We start from the raw sequence: 19,782 nt of genomic DNA, 5'->3' as shown, positions 1-19,782 counted from the left end.
ATTTCCATGACTTTTGTATCAATGATTATTCTTAGGTATTGTTAACTTATAAAATTATAATACCTTCAACGAGTCCAAAAGGATGGGTCTTTTCCTGTCTGTGTCCATCCTGATTTGGGTCTCTCTTTTTTTCTTCTCTTTTGTAAAACTGTAGCATGGTCTTGTTAAAGTTGGAAGGCAACCAGGTACATAGGAAAATGCATCGCACTAAACCCAGGCTCTATTCTGTTGTTAACTGTGTATATAACATTAATCGGTGTATTCCCTGAGTGTCTGCATCTGTAAAATAAATGGCTTGGAGAAGATGTTCTCTAAAAAATCTTCCTGGCTTTACCATTCTAAGTATATTGCAAGAAAATATATACTATTGTTAATAAATAACTTACAGAAATCTTCACAGCTAATTTTAAAAAATCTGTTATAGTTCTCAGTGCAAATGAAAGTCCTTTCCTTCCAGGATGTAAATGTTTAAAATTCAGCTTGTAATTAGTTCTCACTTATCTGTGATCATAGTCGAGGAGAATGTAAGATCATGCAAATGCACAGATAATCTGTCCACCTTACTAGGGACAATAATTGCCATTTCCATCCCTTAACCTATTATCAGAGATATGAACACAAAGAAAAATACCTTGGATTTGAGTTTTATCTTTGATTTCCCTTGCTGATTTTCTCTGGAGGAGATATTGATGAACAGGGATGTGATTCAGAAAGGCAGCAAGCCAGAGCGGGAAGACTCAAAGCTCACTGATCCCACCTGCATAATGGAGCCACGAGTAGTGAGTTGACTGTATCTGGAAACCAGTGAGATTTGGAAGGGAGCAGAAGGAGAGAAAAACAATCATGCTTCAGTTTCAGAATTTCTGGGTGTCTCTCGTTGCGAGGATAATTGCTTCAGCTGCCAGAATCCAAACTAGTATGGCTGGTGCTAGACTGAGAGGGGTTGCGGACGAGTAGCTGTTCATTCCCTGGATTTGGGCAGTGATGGGCTCCCTTACTCTCAAATCATGGATTATTTTAGAGTCCCAACAGCTGTGTAAGTGGAATCTTTTAGCCTCATGTGAAGTAATGAAAAACTAAATATATCTTATCTTGTAGGAGGAAGTAAACAAAGGGCTTTAAATATTTCATTGCTCTTAAGCTCTGGAGTGATGTGATTTAAAAAAGCATATTTGTTTATTCCAAAAAAATATTTATTTAGTGTCTAGAATGTGCCAGGAATTGTTCCAGGGCCTGGAGTTACAGCAGTGAACAGTAAAATCTCTGTCCTCATAGATCGAATATTTTAGCATGGGGAGACAGATAATAAGAAAACATATGAATTAAAGAGTATATTAGAAGACGATCAGTGCTACAGAGAAAAATATAGTAGGGAAATAAAATTAGAAGCCCTGCTAGGCAGTGCCTGATTTGTAGTTTTAAATAGAGTGGGGAACGCCGTGCACTGGCACCGAAGTGCTAAGTTTAACCTACTCGTTGCCTCCCTTGATGAGAATATCTTCCCTTTTGGGGCATTAGTTGTTTCATCTATAATACGAGGAGAAATGAACTAAAGAAGAATTGCAGATACTCCCACAATTTTTACCTTCAGTTTTTAAGAATGTAGGGTTGAAAAGATGTAAAGGACCTGGACTCAGAAAATTATAAGACACTGAAGAAAGAAATTGAAGAAGATACAAATAAGTGGAAGCATATACAGTGTTCATGGATAGGAACAATTAATGTCATTAAAATGTCCATATGACCCAAGACCCAAAGCCATCTATAGATTCAATGCAGTGGTGCAGTCTATTTGAACACCTAAGCTGGGTGCTCCAGGAATGTCCCTTGTGTGGCTTATGCCAGCACTTCTGTTTTAATGTAGTCTTGATTGCTATCGGCCTCTTCGTGCATGGGGCTGGCCCTCAGGCTGGTTGACTATGAGGATCAACCCTAATCAGTGTAAGAGCTGCTGTGTAGGTGCTGATCACACAAAGTGGAATTCACCTCAGTGGTGTTCAGTGACTGCTGAGATCTCCCTTTGGATATGCTGCTGTTGAATCTAGTTGGTTTCTGCTCTGATGTTGTCTGAAACTGATCCCTGGGTTTGTTGGTTCTGAGCTTTTGGGGAGGGACTCTGGTGCAGATCAATGTCAGACGCTTCCTGTGACTGACCCTGGGCAACCTGTTTGAAGCTGCAAAGCAGTCCACATTGTTTGGCTGCCTCTGCTGGGTCTGAGTGTTTGTGGGAAGGACCAAGCTGCGCACCAAACCTAGCTTCCACGGCACTGAGCCTGGGGACAGGTCAGCAAGAGGTCCAAGGCAATCCAAGATTGACCTTTGCCCATCTGCCTGTCAGCTGCCTGTTAGGTTCCATCACTGAAAGAGCCTCTGGTGGTACTGAGGTTGCATGAGGTAGGTTCTCAGTGAATCACCAGGTAGAGGCAATTGGTGCCCGCCAGATTGATACAGGTTCAAACTTGGTGCCAATGCTTGGGTCTGAAGTTGCTCAGCAAATGTCCCAGGGTACACCAAGTCTAGATGCCAATCACTGGGTGCCCTCAGACCTTTGTGGTGGGGTAGGGTCTCAGGGAGTCACCTGGGTGAAGCCATCAGACTTTATCAGGCCCAAACAGACGAAGATTTAGTTGTATGAGTGCAGGGTTCTGAAGCAGTCCAATGTGTGAGAACAAAAATGGCCCCAGTCGTACAGCCAAACAACTCAGGGTGTTCAGTATGTCCCAGATTCTGTAGGGAGCCTGAGTGCAGCATGGTGAGGACACCAGGAGTTGAGAGGTTGGGGTTAGTGGATCTCCCGTGAGGGAAAGATGTCGGTCAGGCTTGGGGATATGTGGGAGTAGTGACCCCCTCCGTAGAGCCACACAACTCAGCTCATCCCAGATTCTGCCCAGACCTCCTCAAGGACCTGAGCTCAGAAGGGCACGCCCCCAGGAGTCAGGAGGGTGGGGCTAGCAGATGCCCTGTGTCTGTGGGGGGTGCCAGTCAGGTTCATGAGGAATGTGGGTGGAATGTTATTTTCCTCAAAGCCCCACAACTCACTGACCCCCACTGAGTTTGCCTGGACTTCTACACCTCTGTCTAGGCAACAGACTCCTCAGCAGGGCACAAGCTCTGTAGGGTGGAGCCCAGAATGTGGGGCTTGCCTTCTCCCAGGCTGATGCCATAAGGAGAGGAGTGCTCCACCCAAGAAGGATGTGGGAGAGGGACTCAGCACAGGGGTCCCGATGGCTGTCCCTTCAGCTCTCTCCCCAGAGCCACAAACCCCAGTCTCTCCATGCATGACTCTAGTCCACTTCGCACTCTCTCTGCCAGAAGCCAGTGTGAGCGGCTGTGAGTGAGATTTTGTGTGTTGGCCCTTTAAGAGGCCACCTGTGTGTAGCAGGCTCTGATTTCTCCCTGGTGGACAGAATCCCTGCTGACTTTCACAGCCAGATGTTATGTGGACACCACTTCCTGGCTCGGATGCTCTGGGCTGCGGAGCCCAGTGCTCCTCCGCGGCGAGCTTTGCAGCTGAGCTGTTCCTCCAGAGCGTCAGTTGCCACCCGTGAAAGCAAGGCCAGCCCTTTCCCCCCTCTGCCCTTTTGACCAGTCTTGATGTGGCTTCTTCTGTGCATCCTTGGTTATGAGACTTCTGTTCAGCTAGTGTTCAGTTGGTTATTCAGGCTGATTGTTCTATAATTTAGTTGTATGTAGTTCCAGTTTGGTCCTGGGAGGAGGTTAGTGCACCTTCTACCTACTCCACCACCATCTTGGATCCTTTGAAACTTACATGTTATTAACCAGTTTTACCTGAATTTAAAAAAAAAAAATTCTGTCAGTAGATGAGGGAAGTCTTCATCTAGAACTATCTGTTCAAAGACAGGGTAAGATCCAGAAGTTGTATATAGAACACTGTAAGTATATTATCAGTGTATTATTAGCAAAAGAAAGTACAGTAGAGTACAGGTTTGCTCTAACAAAGAAGCCTATATAATTGGGGCCCAAAATAAGAGAGTCACAGAAAAATCTGAATGCAAGCCGTCTAGTGCTCTGCTGTATCATTTCATGGAAGGGCCCAGGTTCCTTCTCTTTTAGTGCTCCACTATCTCTAGAGTGCTGTCCTTGTCCCCGTGGCTCACCACCACATGTGTATTTCAACTACATGAAAGAGGAAACCTAGGCAATTAAAAAGCACACCCTTACCCTTTATGGTATAACCAGGAACAACTTAAACCCATCAGTGTTTTTTTTTTAAGTACATTTTATTGATTATGCTGTTACAGTTGTCCCAATTTCTTTCCCCTTTGCTCCCCTCCACCCAGTACCTCCCTTCCCTCCAGCAATCCCACCCCTCTTAGTTCATGTCCACGGGTTGTGCATATACATTCTTTGGCTCCACCCTTTCCTATATTATTCTTGACTTCCCCCTGTCTATTTTATACCTACCAATTACGCTTCTTAGTCCCTGCACCATTTCCCTATTTCTCCGTTTCCCCCCTCCCAGCTGATAACCCTCCAAATGAACACCATACCTATGATTCTGTTCCTGTTCTCATTGTTTGCTTAGTCTGTTTTGTTTTGTTTTGTTTTTTAGGTTCTGTTGTTGATAGTTGTGTTTGTTGTCATTCTAGTGTTCATAGTTTTGATCCTCTTTTTCTTAAATAAGTCCCTTTGACATTTTGTATAAAAAGGGCTTGGTGATGATGAACTCCTTTAGCTTTACCTTGTCTGGGAAGCACTTCATCTGCCCTCCCATTCTAAATGATAGCCTTGCTGGATAGAGTAATCTTGGTTGTAGGTCCTTGCTTTTCATCACCTTGAATACTTCTTGCCAGTCCCTTCTTGCCTGCAAAGTTTCTTCTGAGAAATCAGCTGAGAGTCTTATAGGCACCCCTTTGTAGGTAACTCTCTGCTTTTCTCTTGCTGCTTTTAAGAGTCTCTCTTTATCTTTCACCGTTGGCATTTTAATTATGATGTGTCTTGGTGTACTCTTTGGGAATCTCTTTGCTTCCTGGACTTCTATGTCTACTTCCTTTGCCATATTTGGGAAGTTTTCCTTCATCATCATCATCATCATTATAAATATTTTAAAATATGGAATGCTTCATGGATTTGCATGGGCCATGCTAATCTTCTCTGTATCATTCCTATTTTAGTATATGTGCTGCTGAAGCAAGCACTCCTTCATTATTTTTTGACATAAATTTTCAATTTCTTGCTCTTCCTCTTCTCCTTCTGGCACGCCTATGATTCCGATGTTGGCATGTTTAAAGTTGTCCCAGAGATTCCTAAGCCTCACCTCATATATTTGAATTCTTGTTTGTTCATTCTGTTCTGGTTGACTATTTATGTCTTCCTTATGTTCCAAATCATTGATCTGAACCCTGGTTTTCTTCCCTTCATCATTGGTTTTGTGTGGATTTTCCTTCGTTTCATTTAGCATAGCCTTCACTTCTTCCCTTATGCATTTGCCATACTTAAGCATATCTGTCAAGCCTGCGAGCATCTTTATCACCAGTGTTTTGAACTCTACATCTGTTAGGTTGGCTATCTCCTCGTTGCTTGGTTCTCCCACTGCAACCTTGATCTGCTCCCTCTTTGGGGCCATACTTCTCCGTCTCCTCAAATTGACAGGCTCCTATGTTTGTTTGCCTCTGGGTCTTAGGGAGAGCTGTCACATCTGTTACATTGTAAGGAGAAGAACATTAGATATTCATCACCATATTGTGGTGCTGTATGTGGAGGAAGGATGAGGGAACAATGCTGCTTGCTGAGCACGTGCCCCTTTTCCAGGCACTTCTCCCACTTCCATATGACACTGGTGCCCCACTAAGCTGTTGCCCTGGTTGTGGTTCTCAGAGTGGGTGGGTCTGCGGGCATTCTAGAAACTTGGGGGCCTCTAAACAAATGGACACTGCTGAGAGACTGGCAGTTTTTTCCTCCGCCCCAAACCCCACTGGTCTGCACAGTCAGAAGCAATGAGGCTTGATTTTCCCGGCGCTGGAATCATAAGCTACATAGTCTGGTCTGTGTCCCTCTCTATTTTTTTAAATGTGTGACTGTTTTCCACCTACTGGCCACAGCCCCTGTTGCCTCTGCCACCACTACATCATGTCCTCTCTGCCCTGGCTCTGCCCCTCCTACCTGTCCAAATGAGTATTTCTTCTTTATATCTTTGTTGGACTTAATGCAGCTCGATTTTCTGGAACTTCTGGTTGTCTCTAGTTTTGAGGTGGTTGTATTCCTTCTTAGTTGTGGAGGGAGATGCAGCGTGTCTGTCTAGGCCTCCATCTTGGCCAGAAGTCTAAAGCCATCAGTTTTGTTTGCATTCGATTAGACATATAACTCCTCTTAGCTGTAAGGGAAGTGAGGATGTATAGTGTTTGTTCTGGGCAGCCATGTACCCAGCTAGAAACTCCAGTACTGTTGTAGAGCATTTTTATCACAGGAGAAATTGTTTACTGTGTCATATAGGCCTACTATAGGCCAAGCCACTGATTGTAAATCCCTAAGCATGTATCTATGAGGGCTTTGTTTCTGGCACTCACCAGAGAAACTGGTCTCCCCTTTGATTTACCAATTCAATCAGATTAAAAAAAAATAGTCAGCACACTTTCAGCTGAATAGTCCACTTCTGCTTCTTTGCCTTATTTCTAACCTTATGACTCCCTTACTCAAGCCATCAGGAATCTGCCAGACAAGCAAACATTGGCCTTTCCTATGCTCTGGATACCTAAAATTCTACTTTAAAAAAATCTGTCACATTGCACAATCTACAAGTGTTGTTTGGGTCTGTCTTGATTTATAGTTGACTGCAAATGTTCCCAGCTCTGGGGCTGTTTTCAATTTCAAATCCCTCCTGGAAAGCACACCACACAAACCATGTGTCTTCCCTTCTCTTTAATCATTCTTTCTCCTGCCCCCATCTGCCCCATTCATCAATCAGGCCGATCCAGCCAGGACTCAGGGCCTTGATAAGGCTGTCTTTGTGTTTCATGTTTCATCTTCCTCTGGAAACTGCCCTAGGAAACCAAGTGCTCCTTGTTGGTGAAGACAATGGGGTTGAGTAATGAAATGCTGTCAGAAAAGGCAAGACCACCGGAGAAATGGCCTTGAATTCTTCAGACCCCCAGGGCAACTGTCCTTGCTCCGTAGTACCACCTTCTCTGAGAAGCAGTCTTCCTCCAGGGTATGACAGCCACCAGAATTCCAGGGAAGATGGGTACATTTATATTCTCCATTTCTTGAGCTTTTAACACCATGGGATGTCAGAGTGAAAAGGGCATTTTAGAAATCACAAAGCCTAGCTGATGTAGGCAGTTTCCCTCTTTTTTATGGATAAACTATGACTGAAAAGCACAAGTGACATGTTGTAGATCATACAGCCAGTCAGGAGCAGGATCTGGCCTAGAAGGTAGGCGTCCTGACCTAAAGGTTAATGTGGATTGAGTGTTGCTAAGCATCAGACACTTTTCTAAGCACTTAATACATATAAATCCACACAATAGCCGCAGGAGGTGAATGCTATTCATTGCCATGTCCATTTTACAGATAAGAAAACTGAGATCTAGATTGGTTGAGTAATTTGTTCACAGTCACAGAACTAATAAGTGGGAGAGCGAGACTGCAAACTGAGGGCGTTGGTCCCAAACCCCATACTCTTAAGCACTCTGCTTTCCTGCTACTCGGAGTCTGGAAGGGCCTGGAAGATTATTGAGCCCAGCCATGCCTGACAGATGATTCCTTTGCTCAGCCTGCCTCTGATTATTCATTGCAGCGAACACCAAACCCAGTACACTTGCCTCAATAACATGCTTGTCTCTTTGTAATCAGAGAGGGTTTTCTGACTGTCAGTACTTTAGGGATGATTGATTTCCTCTTCCAGAGGGAGCTTGGAGCAAGATCTGTAGCCAGAATTAGCAAAGGGAGATTTGAAGGGGCAGACGAGCCCTTGTAGGCCAGTTCTTCCAACCAAACCATCTTGTCTTATGTGCCAACCATCTGGACTGGCCTGGAAGATACAGAAAAGGGTAGACTTTCTCTGGAAATGGCAACACATGGGTCCTGCTGATCCCAGAAAAGTTCCCACCCACAGGCCATCTGTGGAGGAGCAGCTACAGATTCTGTGAGGTGGAACCACAGTGAATTGTATACTCCAGCCTCACTGTTGCTGATCTGAATCTTCGCGCCGGCTTTGTGCTTTGCTTGGTGGCATTTGCAGTGCTAACCGCTCTCCGTGAAGGGGTGGGTCTTCACCGCAATCGTGTCCCAGGTGGGGACCCACACGCAGTTAGTTTTAGTCTATACTGCCCTTTGGAAGCATACTTTAAGAACATAAAAGAGACACTTCCAGTTACCTACGCTCTTCAAAAATTGCAGAAATGCATAGGTCATGGATGGCACAAGCTTCTTTGGAATACAGGGAAAGAAAGGGAAGCAGAAAACTTAAAGAAACAGACACATCCTGCAGAGGGGGAAAGGAAGAAGGAGATTACTTTTGTGATCTCTGGAGAGCCATTGTTAAGAAGGCTTCCCTCCACTCCCTAGCTTCCTGCATGGTGTTTCCCCTTCATCAGCAAGCGGCACTCCCAGAGAGCCTTTCCAGCCTTTATGCAAAGTCAGGAAAGAATCTGCCCGACCTTGGCCTGTGATTAACAAGAGGGAACGTTTTGATCCAAGTCGCTCCTTCAGAAGGATACACTCTGCCGCTGCTGATGTATGGACAATTCAGGCCTGGCTTTTCCTCTTCACGGATGTGCACATAAATGGTTCCAAATGAGTTTGCCTCGGCAACAGCAGCAGCTAGAGCAGCGGTTCTCAACGTGTGGGTCGCGACCCCTTTGGGGATTGAACGACCCTTTCACAGGGGTCGCCTAAGACCATCGGAAAACACATACATAATTACATATTGTTTTTGTGATTCATCGCTATGCTTTCATTATGTTCCATTTGTAACAATGAAAATACATCCTGCCTATCAGATATTTACATTACGATCATAACAGTAGCAAAATGACAGTTATGAAGTAGCAACGAAAATAATTTTATGGTTGGGGGTCCCCACAACATGAGGAACTGTATTAAAGGGTCGCTGCGTTAGGAAGGTTGAGAACCACTGTGCTAGAGAGTTTGGGGTCTGGTTTGGCAGAGCCTCAGAAAGAACACGCTTGGATGTTGGAGCCAGATGAAAATGACTTTTGGGAGAGGTCGCTGTGTATGGGGTGTGGGAAAGAACTTGGTTTGGGGTTTCTTTGTTGCCTCGATTCTTTAAGCTCTAAGCCCCAGGGATCTGGGAGGGGGGGGGTTAGAAAGACTTCAATCTCACTCTTCTTCCAGACCTATTCTTCTCCGAGCGTCCAAGCAGGTTAAGAATTGTCAGAGGAAGCGCTGACACTGAGCTACGATGCACTGGTTTAGCCCTTTCAGTTGGCTACTGGTTAGGACATTATACCACGGCAGTCAGGAGCACAAGCTTTGTGTGTGTGTATTCTTACGTGACTTAACCTCTTTTTATTTATGTTATCATGGTGGAAGCTGAGGATAACAGAAGTACTTACTGATACTTGTAATCTGCCTTCATGAAAGTTAGCCACACTTGAAGGCTATTCCCTATTGTTGGTCTTCCAGCGAGCAAAGGACTAAGATCTTTTCTGTGTGGGTCCTATGTCAATACTTCAAATTTATGTCAAAGTTCTTCTCTTCCAAGCTACTGGACTCTGGCTACTTACCTTTCCTCTTTAAAAAATACTTTTTAAAAAGATTTTCAATTTACAGTTGGCATACAATATATTAGTTTCAGGTCTATACCCCAGTGATTAGACATTTATATAACTCACAAGTGATTATCCCAATAAATCTCATACCGATCTGACACCATACATAGTTATGACAATATTATCGACTCTATTCCCTATATTCCCTATGCTGTATTGTGTATCCCCGTAACTATTTGTAACAACCAATTTGTACTCCTTAACCCTTTCACCTTTTTACCCCGCCTCCCCCCAGTTCTCCTCCCATCTGGAAACCATCATTCTATTCTCTGTGTCTATGACTCTTTATATTCTGCATATTTGTTTATTTTGGGTTTTTTTCTTTATTCCACATATAAGTGAAATAATCTGGTATTTTTCGTTCTCTAACTTATTTCACTCAACATAATACCCTCTAGGTGCATCCATGTTGTTGCAGATGGCAAGATTTCTTTCTTTTTTATGACTGAGTCATGTTACATTGTATATATGCACTAGTTCTTCTTTATCCGCTCATCTGTTGACGGATACTTGTGTTGCTTCCATATCTTGGCTATTGCAAATAATGTTGCAGTGGGCATAGGGGTGTATATAGATCTTTGATTTAGTGTTTTGGGTTTCTTCAGATAAATACCCAGAAGTGGAATTGCTGGGGACTTTTTTTGTGTCTTATTATAGCCTTTGTTTTAAGTCCATTTTGTCTTGCATGGGCATTTCTACCAGAGTTTTCTTTTTTTTTCTTGTTTTCATTTTCATGAAATATCTTTTTCTATCCCCTTACTTTAGGTTGTTGTGTGTCTTTCAATCCAAAGTGAGTCTCTTGTGGATAGCACATGCAGTGTGTTGTTTTATTATCCATTTGGCCACCATATATTTTTTGACTGGAGCATTTAATCCATTTACATTTCAAGTATTTGTTGATAGCTATGCATTTATTGCTATTTTATTATTCATATTTTTATCTATTTCTTCTTCTTAAAGAAAACCCTTTAACATTTCTTGTAATACTGGTTTGGTGATAATGAACTCTTTAGCTTTTTCTTGTCAGGGAAGCTCTATCTGTCCTTTAATTCTAAATGACTTTTGCTACTGACTTTTTTCTAAAGCTGTTTCTTCTTTTTAATCCAGGAAAGATCAATGAAAGAGCTTCTTTGGTTTTCCCTTCTTTAACCCCCTTTTCCACATTTTTGAGGGGTTTTTTACTTCTGAAGCATACTTTCTGTACAAACCCAAGTTCCCTCACCTCTTGCTTTGAAGGAGCAGTGAGGTGTATATGTTCCCAGTTTGAGGTCTCCTCAGTTCAGCCATCAGCACATCTACACCTCAGGTACATTTTGGTTATTCTGTTACTATCCAGACTGAACTGTTGCTCTTGGTAACAACTGCAGAATTCGGAGGGAGAAGGATCACGCAGTCCTCAAATGCACCTGTGCTCTCCCCGTCTTTCTCTTGTAATTTTTGGGTCTATCCCAAAGTCTCTTCACTTGGCATTCACATTGGATTTGGAAATATTTTGTTAGACAAGACAACTCCAAGCCCCTTTTCTCTCTGCTTCCTGAGGAATGCCTCTCCATAACTTCCAAAGAAAACAAACTCTTAACCAATAGGGCAACAGTCCAGGAAATGTGAGCAAGCTCAAGATGAATGGAGGAGCGGTACAACCAGCAGAAGGGGAGGTGCAAAGTGAATGGCGTTTGGGGATCTTGATCGCTAACATTAGAGAGGTGTGCACACTTCTTCTCCCTTTTCTTCCTTCTTGTCTACACTGGGTACTTGGAGTGGCTAAAGCATGTGCTTACGACCTAGCAGAAAGTGAACCTGACCAAAGCCAGATAGTTCACTTTTTGAATTCAGTTTGTCCCATGTGGTTTCTGTAACTTGTGTGCCTTTTAGGTGAGGCGACTTCTGGGTCTTGGTCTTTCTCAAGCAAAATGGAGCTAATAACATATCCTTCACGGAGATGCTAGGAGTAGTTTATGACTATGTGTATGTAACCTGCTTGGCAGAATGGAAAGTACTAAGTCTAATGTAAGACTCTTGAACTCATTCCTTGGAGCTCAGAGACAGCAGTTGTGCGAATGTTTTGCAGGTATCTATGTGTGTGTTCGCATGCACTTGTATGATGATTCCTTCCTGCATATAAAACTCTATTCCAGGTATACCTGGCTCATTTGATTCAACTTCTTCCACCAGGAAAGGCCAATTTCCCAAGAAAGTGGGAGTTGGGGAATGTAAATAGTTTTAATGAAGAATCCTGGCTTCTGAAAACGAATTTTCACAAACCAACACCAACAGCTGATTGTTGTGCTGGGCTACCAATCTATGATGAATGCAAGTGTTCATTGAGCTCATGGATACTTCTCCTTGTCTCCACATACACAATTTTCTATTCCCAGGTCAAACCCAGGTTCATAAAACAGTTTATTAGTCTTCAGTAATGATGTTAATTGTGGAAGTTAAAAACACCAAGGCAGCAAATTAAGGGTAATGCTGCTTTGTAATAATAATAATGACCAATGGGTAATTGATATGTTTTCAATGTAGCAACTTATTTAAACCTCAGCTCAAATCTATGTAATTAGTTCCGTGATACATATGAGGCAATTGTGGCTGAGTTAAGTAAATTCCCCATGGTTATATAGATAATGAATGGTAGAACTCGCTTACAAACTCAGATTGTTTGCTTCCATATTCTGTGCTTTTAACCTCTGCACTACATATGATGAATGGAAATGTTTCAGATCACATAACTTATTCATTCAACAAACATTTATGGAATTGATTACTGGCTCATCTGGGTTCCCATAGCTCTTTTACACATGTTTTGTAGCAGTTAACATATTCAATGCAATCATTTGTTGATGTCTATTTTTCGTACTGGACTGTGAGATCTTTGAAAGCAAAGGCCACATTTGAAGCTTCTGTTTCACTCATACTGTCACTAAACCTGGAAAACGACATGTCCCTTGGGTTGGTCATGGGGGTAACTCTGCTACGTGCTCTGGAGTGGGGGTACACAGGTGAATAAACACAGTTCCCACCATCAGGGAGCTCCCAATCTCTGTGATGGCCAGACATAGGAAGAATGGCATGCACCATAAGGTAGAGTGAAATGAGACCTATAATTAGGGTATCACAGTATGTTCCTGGAACCTCAGAGAAAGGATCAATTAATTCTCACTGAAACAGGAATAAAATATTTTGGGTAGTATTGCTGTGAGTTGTAATGTAATATAACACCGTCACTCAGTACAGCTTAGCTTTAGTTCTATCTTAGTCACTTGCTTGGGTATTTGAGCACTTGGCCATTAGCCTTGAACTTGAGAGATAGATGAGCTATACTTCATAGATGAAAACAGCACAACTTAAAAGAAAGAGTGCACACCTTGGAGTCAGGCAGACCCAGGGTTGAATCCCAGCTCTACCACTTCTAGGCTGTCTAACTATGAACCTCCGTTGTATTTTCTATGACCTCTGTTTTCTGAATTACTGTAAGAGGTATAATACTAGTACATTATTATGTACTAGTTTTGATGATCCAGTGAGTTAAAGCAATTAAAACTGTTAACATATTTGGTAGGTACTCAATAAATAGTAGTTTCCTTTCACTTTAAATAAATGACAATAAATATTTTCACTTGATAGCTTATTTACTTATTTTGAATAGGCAGTTTATTATCATGGTATATAATTGAAAGTATGCATAAGGGTATTGTACAGGTCAGCTGCAGCCTCAATAATGCGGCCTAAAAAACTAGCTCCAAACTCAGCAACAGCATCACATATATCAAACAGAATGTGCAAATAACACAACTCAGAAAGAAGACAAATATCTCTAAAAAGGTACAAAAATTTGAATAGACACGTCTTTAAAAAAAGTTATATAAATGGCCAAAAGTATATGAAAGAATGCACTATATTATAAATCTTCAAGGAAATGCAAATTAAAACCACAATATGATATTTCTACATACCGATTAACTTTATTAAACTTTAAAAAAATCAGTGGGGTGAGCAATTGACTTTTTAAAAAAATTATTTATTTGTTTTATTTATTTATTTATTTGTTTGTTTGTTTATTTATTTATTTTTAGAGAGAGGGGAAAGGAGAAAGAAAGGGAGAGAAACATCACTGTGTGGTTGCCTCTCACTCGCGCCCCCAACTGGGGACCTGACGTGCAACCTAGTCATGTGCCCTGACTGGGAATCGAACCAGTGACACTCGGCTTGCAGGCCGACCCTCAATAGCAATTGACTCTTAAAAATTCTTATTAGGTAGTACTGGCGAGTAATTGTAAACAATGATTCAACATTATCACAGGTGTATACAGTGGAAAGCTCCATTATGTCCACTATTTTCTCTCCTCCACTTTGCTTCCTCAGAGGCAACCACCTACACCTAATTTTTGTGTGTATTTCCAGTTCTATGTATACATAAATAAATACCTACATTTTCTTCTTTTATACCAATGGTTGTATACTATACATACTATTTTGTATGTTGCTTTCTATTTGATTGACTTTGGAGGCTGCTCTATATTATCACATAAAGTGCTTCCTTTTTCCTGATTTATTGCTGAGTATGCCATCATATGTATGTACCATAATTTAATCAGTCCCTTATCTATAGACATTTGGATGTTTCTGATAGTTTGCTATTACAGAGAATGCAGCAGTTGGCTTCACATACATATCAACGTATTCATGTGGAATGATATTTGGATACCTCTGATGACTAACTGAAAAATTCTAATAGCAATAAATTTTATCTTGGTTCAGGTCTTGCCGGTAAAGAGACCATGATGAAGCCGGAACTGAGCATCCTGGGAGATCAAGTGGTGATCCAGGCTGGCGGAACATTTGACATAACCTGCAGGTAACAAAATCAAGGCCCTTGAACTTTTCCCAATTAAAAGACCCATGGTAGGGAGCTTAGAAGTGTTGGGTTTTTGAACACACTCCAAGTTTTAAATTAATTTACAACAATAGAGATCAGGTTCTGGAAGGTCAGGTTTCTTAATAGTGGTTTTCACAGAGTGTTTTTCTCTGTGGGGAGCAGGCTAGCTTTTCAGCTGAACACAGGTATCTCTGTCTTTGGTTCCCTTATCTATATTATTATTTTTTTCACACATTTCAGGGAACTAATTTGACTCTTGAAGGCCTTAATATGCCAAAATGTGCATTAAGTCTCTAACAATGTCAATAGCACACAGTATGTGACCCTGTAGACTATCCTGTGTCACGGTTACATTGTTTGGAACTCTTGAAGTGCTACCTATTTCCTTGATTTCTACCATGTCACATTTCTTGTAGGCTCACATGTATGTGGCCAGATGAACAATTTCATGTTTCAAAAATATCTAGAAAACTGGAAGCGGGTACTTCTTCTCTTTTCCTGTATGTTCTTCGTTTTGGTGAATTACTGGAGGATGACGATTCTAACAGAAAGAGAAGTTTAGTTTGAAAAATGCAACAAAATATGAGGTGTGGGAAAGAAACCCAGTTAGAGATGATGTGGAAATGATTCATAGAAACTGAATGGGAGTTAAAAACCATATAAATAGATGAAGATAATAAGGGAGAGTATATTGAGTGAGGAGATAAAAGAGGATCTAGGTCATACAGGTCATAATCTTTAGGGGTCCCTGTGCTTCAAGATTGCCTGGGCAGGAAGGGGACTTGGGAAAGTGCATGGAGAATGAGCAGGGAGGAGAAACAAGGGAGAACTATAATAAGGGAGAGCAAGCTTCCAAGAAAGAAGGAGTGGTCAAATTCAAGGGCAGATATAAGCGTAGGTGCTCAATAAATGTGTATGAATGTAATTGAACTGAAAGTATAGTAAAACGTTCCCTCCGTTTTTAAGAGCCAATGCACCAATATGTCGGTAAAGGTTCTATTATAATATATGCAAGAGGAAGCCCAAGTTAACAGTGGCTTTTGGAAAGAAAGTTTAATTATCTTATGCCACAAAGTCCAAAGGGTGGCTCTCTGGGGGATGGCATGTCAGTCCCATGAAATCATTAGAAACTCATACTCCTCAGTATGTATTGTAGATCCACCTTCATTAACTAATGGCTTTCACCATGTGGTCCAAAATGGTTACTGAAACTCCATTCGCAGTGTCTGCATTCCAGCTAGTTAGAAGAGAGAGAGAGAGAGAGAGAGAGAGAGAGGTAAAGAAAGACATGCCTTCTCTCTCTGTAAGAACATCTTCCTAAAAGCTCTATACACCACTTGTACTTGATCATTTTGACCAAACCTAGTCACATGACCACACTCAGCTGTGAGAGAGGCTGGGAAATACAGTGGTTTTTTTACAGGAGGCTATATGTCCAACTAAAACAAGTGAATATTTTATTACTATGAAAGAAAGGGAGAACAGATAGTCATGCTCAGTGAATTATACTAGATAAAGTGTGGTGATAGCATAGCTGGAGGCGAGAGTCCTTCCATCCCAAGTCTTGTAGATTCCTGTACACCCCCTGCAAGGGGTGCCCCACTTTTCCCCTATTCTCCTGCCTATCTGAGTTTCCAACAGTACATGTGGGGTTTGACCAGGGAATTGGAGCTAGACATTTGGTTTTTGAAGGCTGTCTCTTTCCTCACCTCTTTGCCTGCTTAGCAGCTTCTCTGGGTGGCAACTTCTCTGGGTTTAAAACATGATTGAGGGGTCAGCCTCAAGTGCATTATCAGCCCCTGCTCACACAGGATCATTTTACCCCAGTGACCCTGAATGCCATCTGACCTATTAGCCATCGTATGAAACCTGCCATCAATTGCCTACATGTGTCCCAGTCTGTCATGTTCTAATAGATCATACTTATTCCCAGGGCTTCTTTCCAGGATGTTTAGTGTCATAAAACCCAGCTCCAATTCCCCGTAAGTTGTAGACACTTAACCCCAGGTGATGCATTTGAGTCAGGCTTGGCTCTGGTGGGGAAGCTGGTTGGATTTTAGGGGAAATTTGCTTCAGTGCTAAGAGTATCCCAGAGAAAGTTCATCTGGAAGGCAGTCTAGTAGTGTCTCAGTTAGAAATGGAGGAATGAGAGAAGGAAATATGGCTTGTGAAATCACAAATAACTCCTCAGAAGGTTGTGGAAACATGAGGAACTCCTCCAAATCCTTTTTTTAAAAATGGGTAAGTTGAGGACTGAAAAGATGACAATATCTGGCAAAAGACACACAAGTGAGCAATGGCAGTGCTGCTACATTACTTTTAGTTTCCACTACACTAAAATAAATTTGGGCTATTTATTCTCTTGTACTCAAATTACCATAGATGTCTTCCCCCCCCCCACTGGTTTATATATAAACTCCCTCACTTATTCATTGTATAGAAATATTTTGTTCACCCAGGCAAGTAATAATTACTGCCCTGAGTATCAAATACAGATAAATTTGCAATACAAACAAATAATTTATTGGGTGTCTGCTGTACTAGGCACATTCCAGCTGGAGGTGGAAAGGACCATATATAGACAACTGGGTAAATCATACTCTGCTTTCTAGGGGCTCACCTCACAGCTGAACAAGAAAGACAAGCATTCTCAAAAGGAAAGTCAAAAGTACCCAGAGCTCTTGATTGGAAATTTCAGGACATGTTTGGAATGAAGGACATTTAGGAAAAGGAAACAGCATCAACAAAGGCTTAAAAGTTAGACTCTATATCTTTCAAAGCAGTTATAGCCCCACATTGACCCCATAGAATAGGAAAAAAGGGGATTGTATCCCTTATATATTCAACAAATATTTATTTAACACCTATTGTGTACCAGGCACTAGACTAGGTGCAGAAGATATGATAGCGAACAAAATGGGTAGAGATTCTCGCCCTCTTGGAGATAACACTCTAGTGGGTGAGACAGATAATAAACAAGATAAATAAGAAAGTTGTATAATCTATTGGAAGATGGTAAATGCTCTGGAGAAGGTATCAGGGTGATGGGACATAGAGTAAGTCAGAGGTGTTTCTTCTGAAAGGTTGGTCAGGATAGAAGTATCATTTGCACAGAGACCTGAAGGAAGGAGTCATACAGGTATGTGGATGAAGAATGTTCCAGACAGGGGGAATAAAAAATATAAAAAACTTGAGGTAAGGGCAAATTTGACCCAGTCAATAAACAGCAAGAAGTTTGTGTGGCCAGAATAAAATAAGCAATGGAGAGGAAGATAAGAAAACAGGGTGGAGAGGTAGCAGAATTTTATGCATCTCAGTGAGGATTTTGAATTTATTCTGAATGTCATGGGAAGCCACTGGACGAATTTAAGCAGAGGAATGATGTGGCCTTATATATATTTTAAGTCTCCCTCTGGATGCTGCGAAGGATATGGAGTAAGGGAGACAAGAGTCAAACGCTAGTACAGCATTCCAGGTGAGAGATGATGGGGCTCGGACCAGGGTGCCAACAGTGGAGGGAATGAGAAGTGGCCAGGTTCTGAATCCATTTGGAAGGTAGAGGACACAAGATATCCTAATGGATTGGAAGTGGAGTGTGCGAGAACAATATGATTCCAAGATGATTCCCACGACAGATAAAATTGATAACCATAACTATGAATTGTTGGGTGCTTACTCTGTGAGGCTTTGCTCTAAGCACTTTACATGGATTGACTCAATAAATCGGTGAGGGAGGTTCTATCAGCCCCACTTTACAGATGAGGATACCGAGGCCTGAAGAGGAGAAGGAACTTGTTCAGTGTCCAGTGCTAGAACCAAGTCCTCCTGATGCCCGAGCCGGTGGGTTTTTCATTGTGTGAACAGGCATGCAACTCTGTATTTTCTAAGTCTTGACAAGGTCTGTGGAGCGGGCTGAGCTCATGCTTCCCTGCCTAGTTCCAACAGGGACTGACCGTACATCCTTGCGTTCAGCTGGGCCTTTGTAATGCTTCCTGGTGCAAGTTACCCAAGTTCCCAGGCCTTAAGCTGTGGGCCTGTGGTGCTCTGGCAGGCAAATTCAGCATCTTGTGGAAGGTGCGTGGGGGAAATAAATCAACTTGTAAGGAAGCTCAAGACTCTGGCATGTGATTCTCCCCCAGAATGTTATCAGGAATAGGAGGCCTAGTCATTCCAAGTATCCAGCTTGCTCAGGCCCAGGCATGAAAATCTACTCTTGGAATCTCTGGAACTCAGCTTCTATTCCTGGAATATTTTCAGAAGTGTCTTCTCAAGCTCAACCAAATATCCAGATATGGGAACGAAAAAATGGGTCTAAATCAGAAGTATGCTGTGTGAACGAACATAAACAGCTGCTCCTCCTTGACCTCTACTGCTCCCCCTTTATCCCAGGCCTTCACCTTTGCTCTTTTGCCCTGGCCTTCTGACTGCAAAGATCCTCACACCCTACCGACCGCCTACCCACCATGCTAGAGGGTATTATGGTTAGTGAAATAAATAGGACAGAGGGAGAAAAGTATTGTATGATTTCACTTATTCGTGGAATCTAAGAAGACAAAACAAATGAAACAGAACAGCAACAGACCCATAGATACAGAGAAAACACTGACAGTTGTCAGAGGGTTTAGGGGGATGGGTAAAAAAAAAGTGAAGGAGAATAATAGATACAAATCTCCAGTTATCAAAACAATTAATGGGATATAACGTATGACGTAAGAAAAATAGTCAATATTATTGAAATAACTTAGATGGTGACTAGACTTGCTGTGGTGATCACATCAGATGTTGAATCACTATGTCATACACCTGAAACTAACATAATGTATATCAACTATACTTCAATTAAAAAAAGAAACCATTTCGGCTACCCCTGAGCCCTAGATACTGTCCGCTTGCTTACTTGCTTTTGTGTGGTATCAGAGCAAACAATATGGAATAATCCTGAAGACTTCACAGGCCTGGTTAGGTGCGGACTGGGACTTTCCCCAGAGCCATTAAAGCTACTACATACTTAAGGCTGAAAATCAGAAGAGCAGTATCATTCGCTGGCTGTCAGGGGCAGGTCTGAGACTCTAGTCAGGGGAGGCAAGCAAAGGTTAGGAAATGAAAACTCCAAGATGAGTTTCTCAGGGCATACAAGGCCCAACAAAAACAACA

General features: G+C 42.0%; 1 protein-coding gene and 1 pseudogene across 1 annotated transcript in view; one reads left to right on the top strand and one right to left on the bottom strand.

Moving 5' to 3' along the window:
- LOC149990424 (vascular endothelial growth factor receptor kdr-like) overlaps positions 1–19,782 on the top strand; it is a 147,608-nt gene that overhangs the window by 27,089 nt on the left and 100,737 nt on the right. The window contains exon 3 of the mRNA XM_090264466.1: positions 14,511–14,607. Within this exon, the coding sequence (XP_090120592.1) occupies positions 14,511–14,607 (97 nt within the window). The remainder of the gene's footprint in view (positions 1–14,510; positions 14,608–19,782) is intronic.
- LOC149990426 (U6 spliceosomal RNA) lies at positions 5,068–5,159 on the bottom strand (annotated as a pseudogene).

The sequence above is a fragment of the Furipterus horrens genome, unplaced genomic scaffold, assembly GCF_987537825.1.
Source record: "Furipterus horrens unplaced genomic scaffold, mFurHor1.1.pri manual_scaffold_17, whole genome shotgun sequence".
Lineage (NCBI taxonomy): Eukaryota > Metazoa > Chordata > Mammalia > Chiroptera > Furipteridae > Furipterus > Furipterus horrens.
Note: the sequence above shows the minus strand (reverse complement) of the source record. Positions and strands in the feature narration are given on the sequence as shown.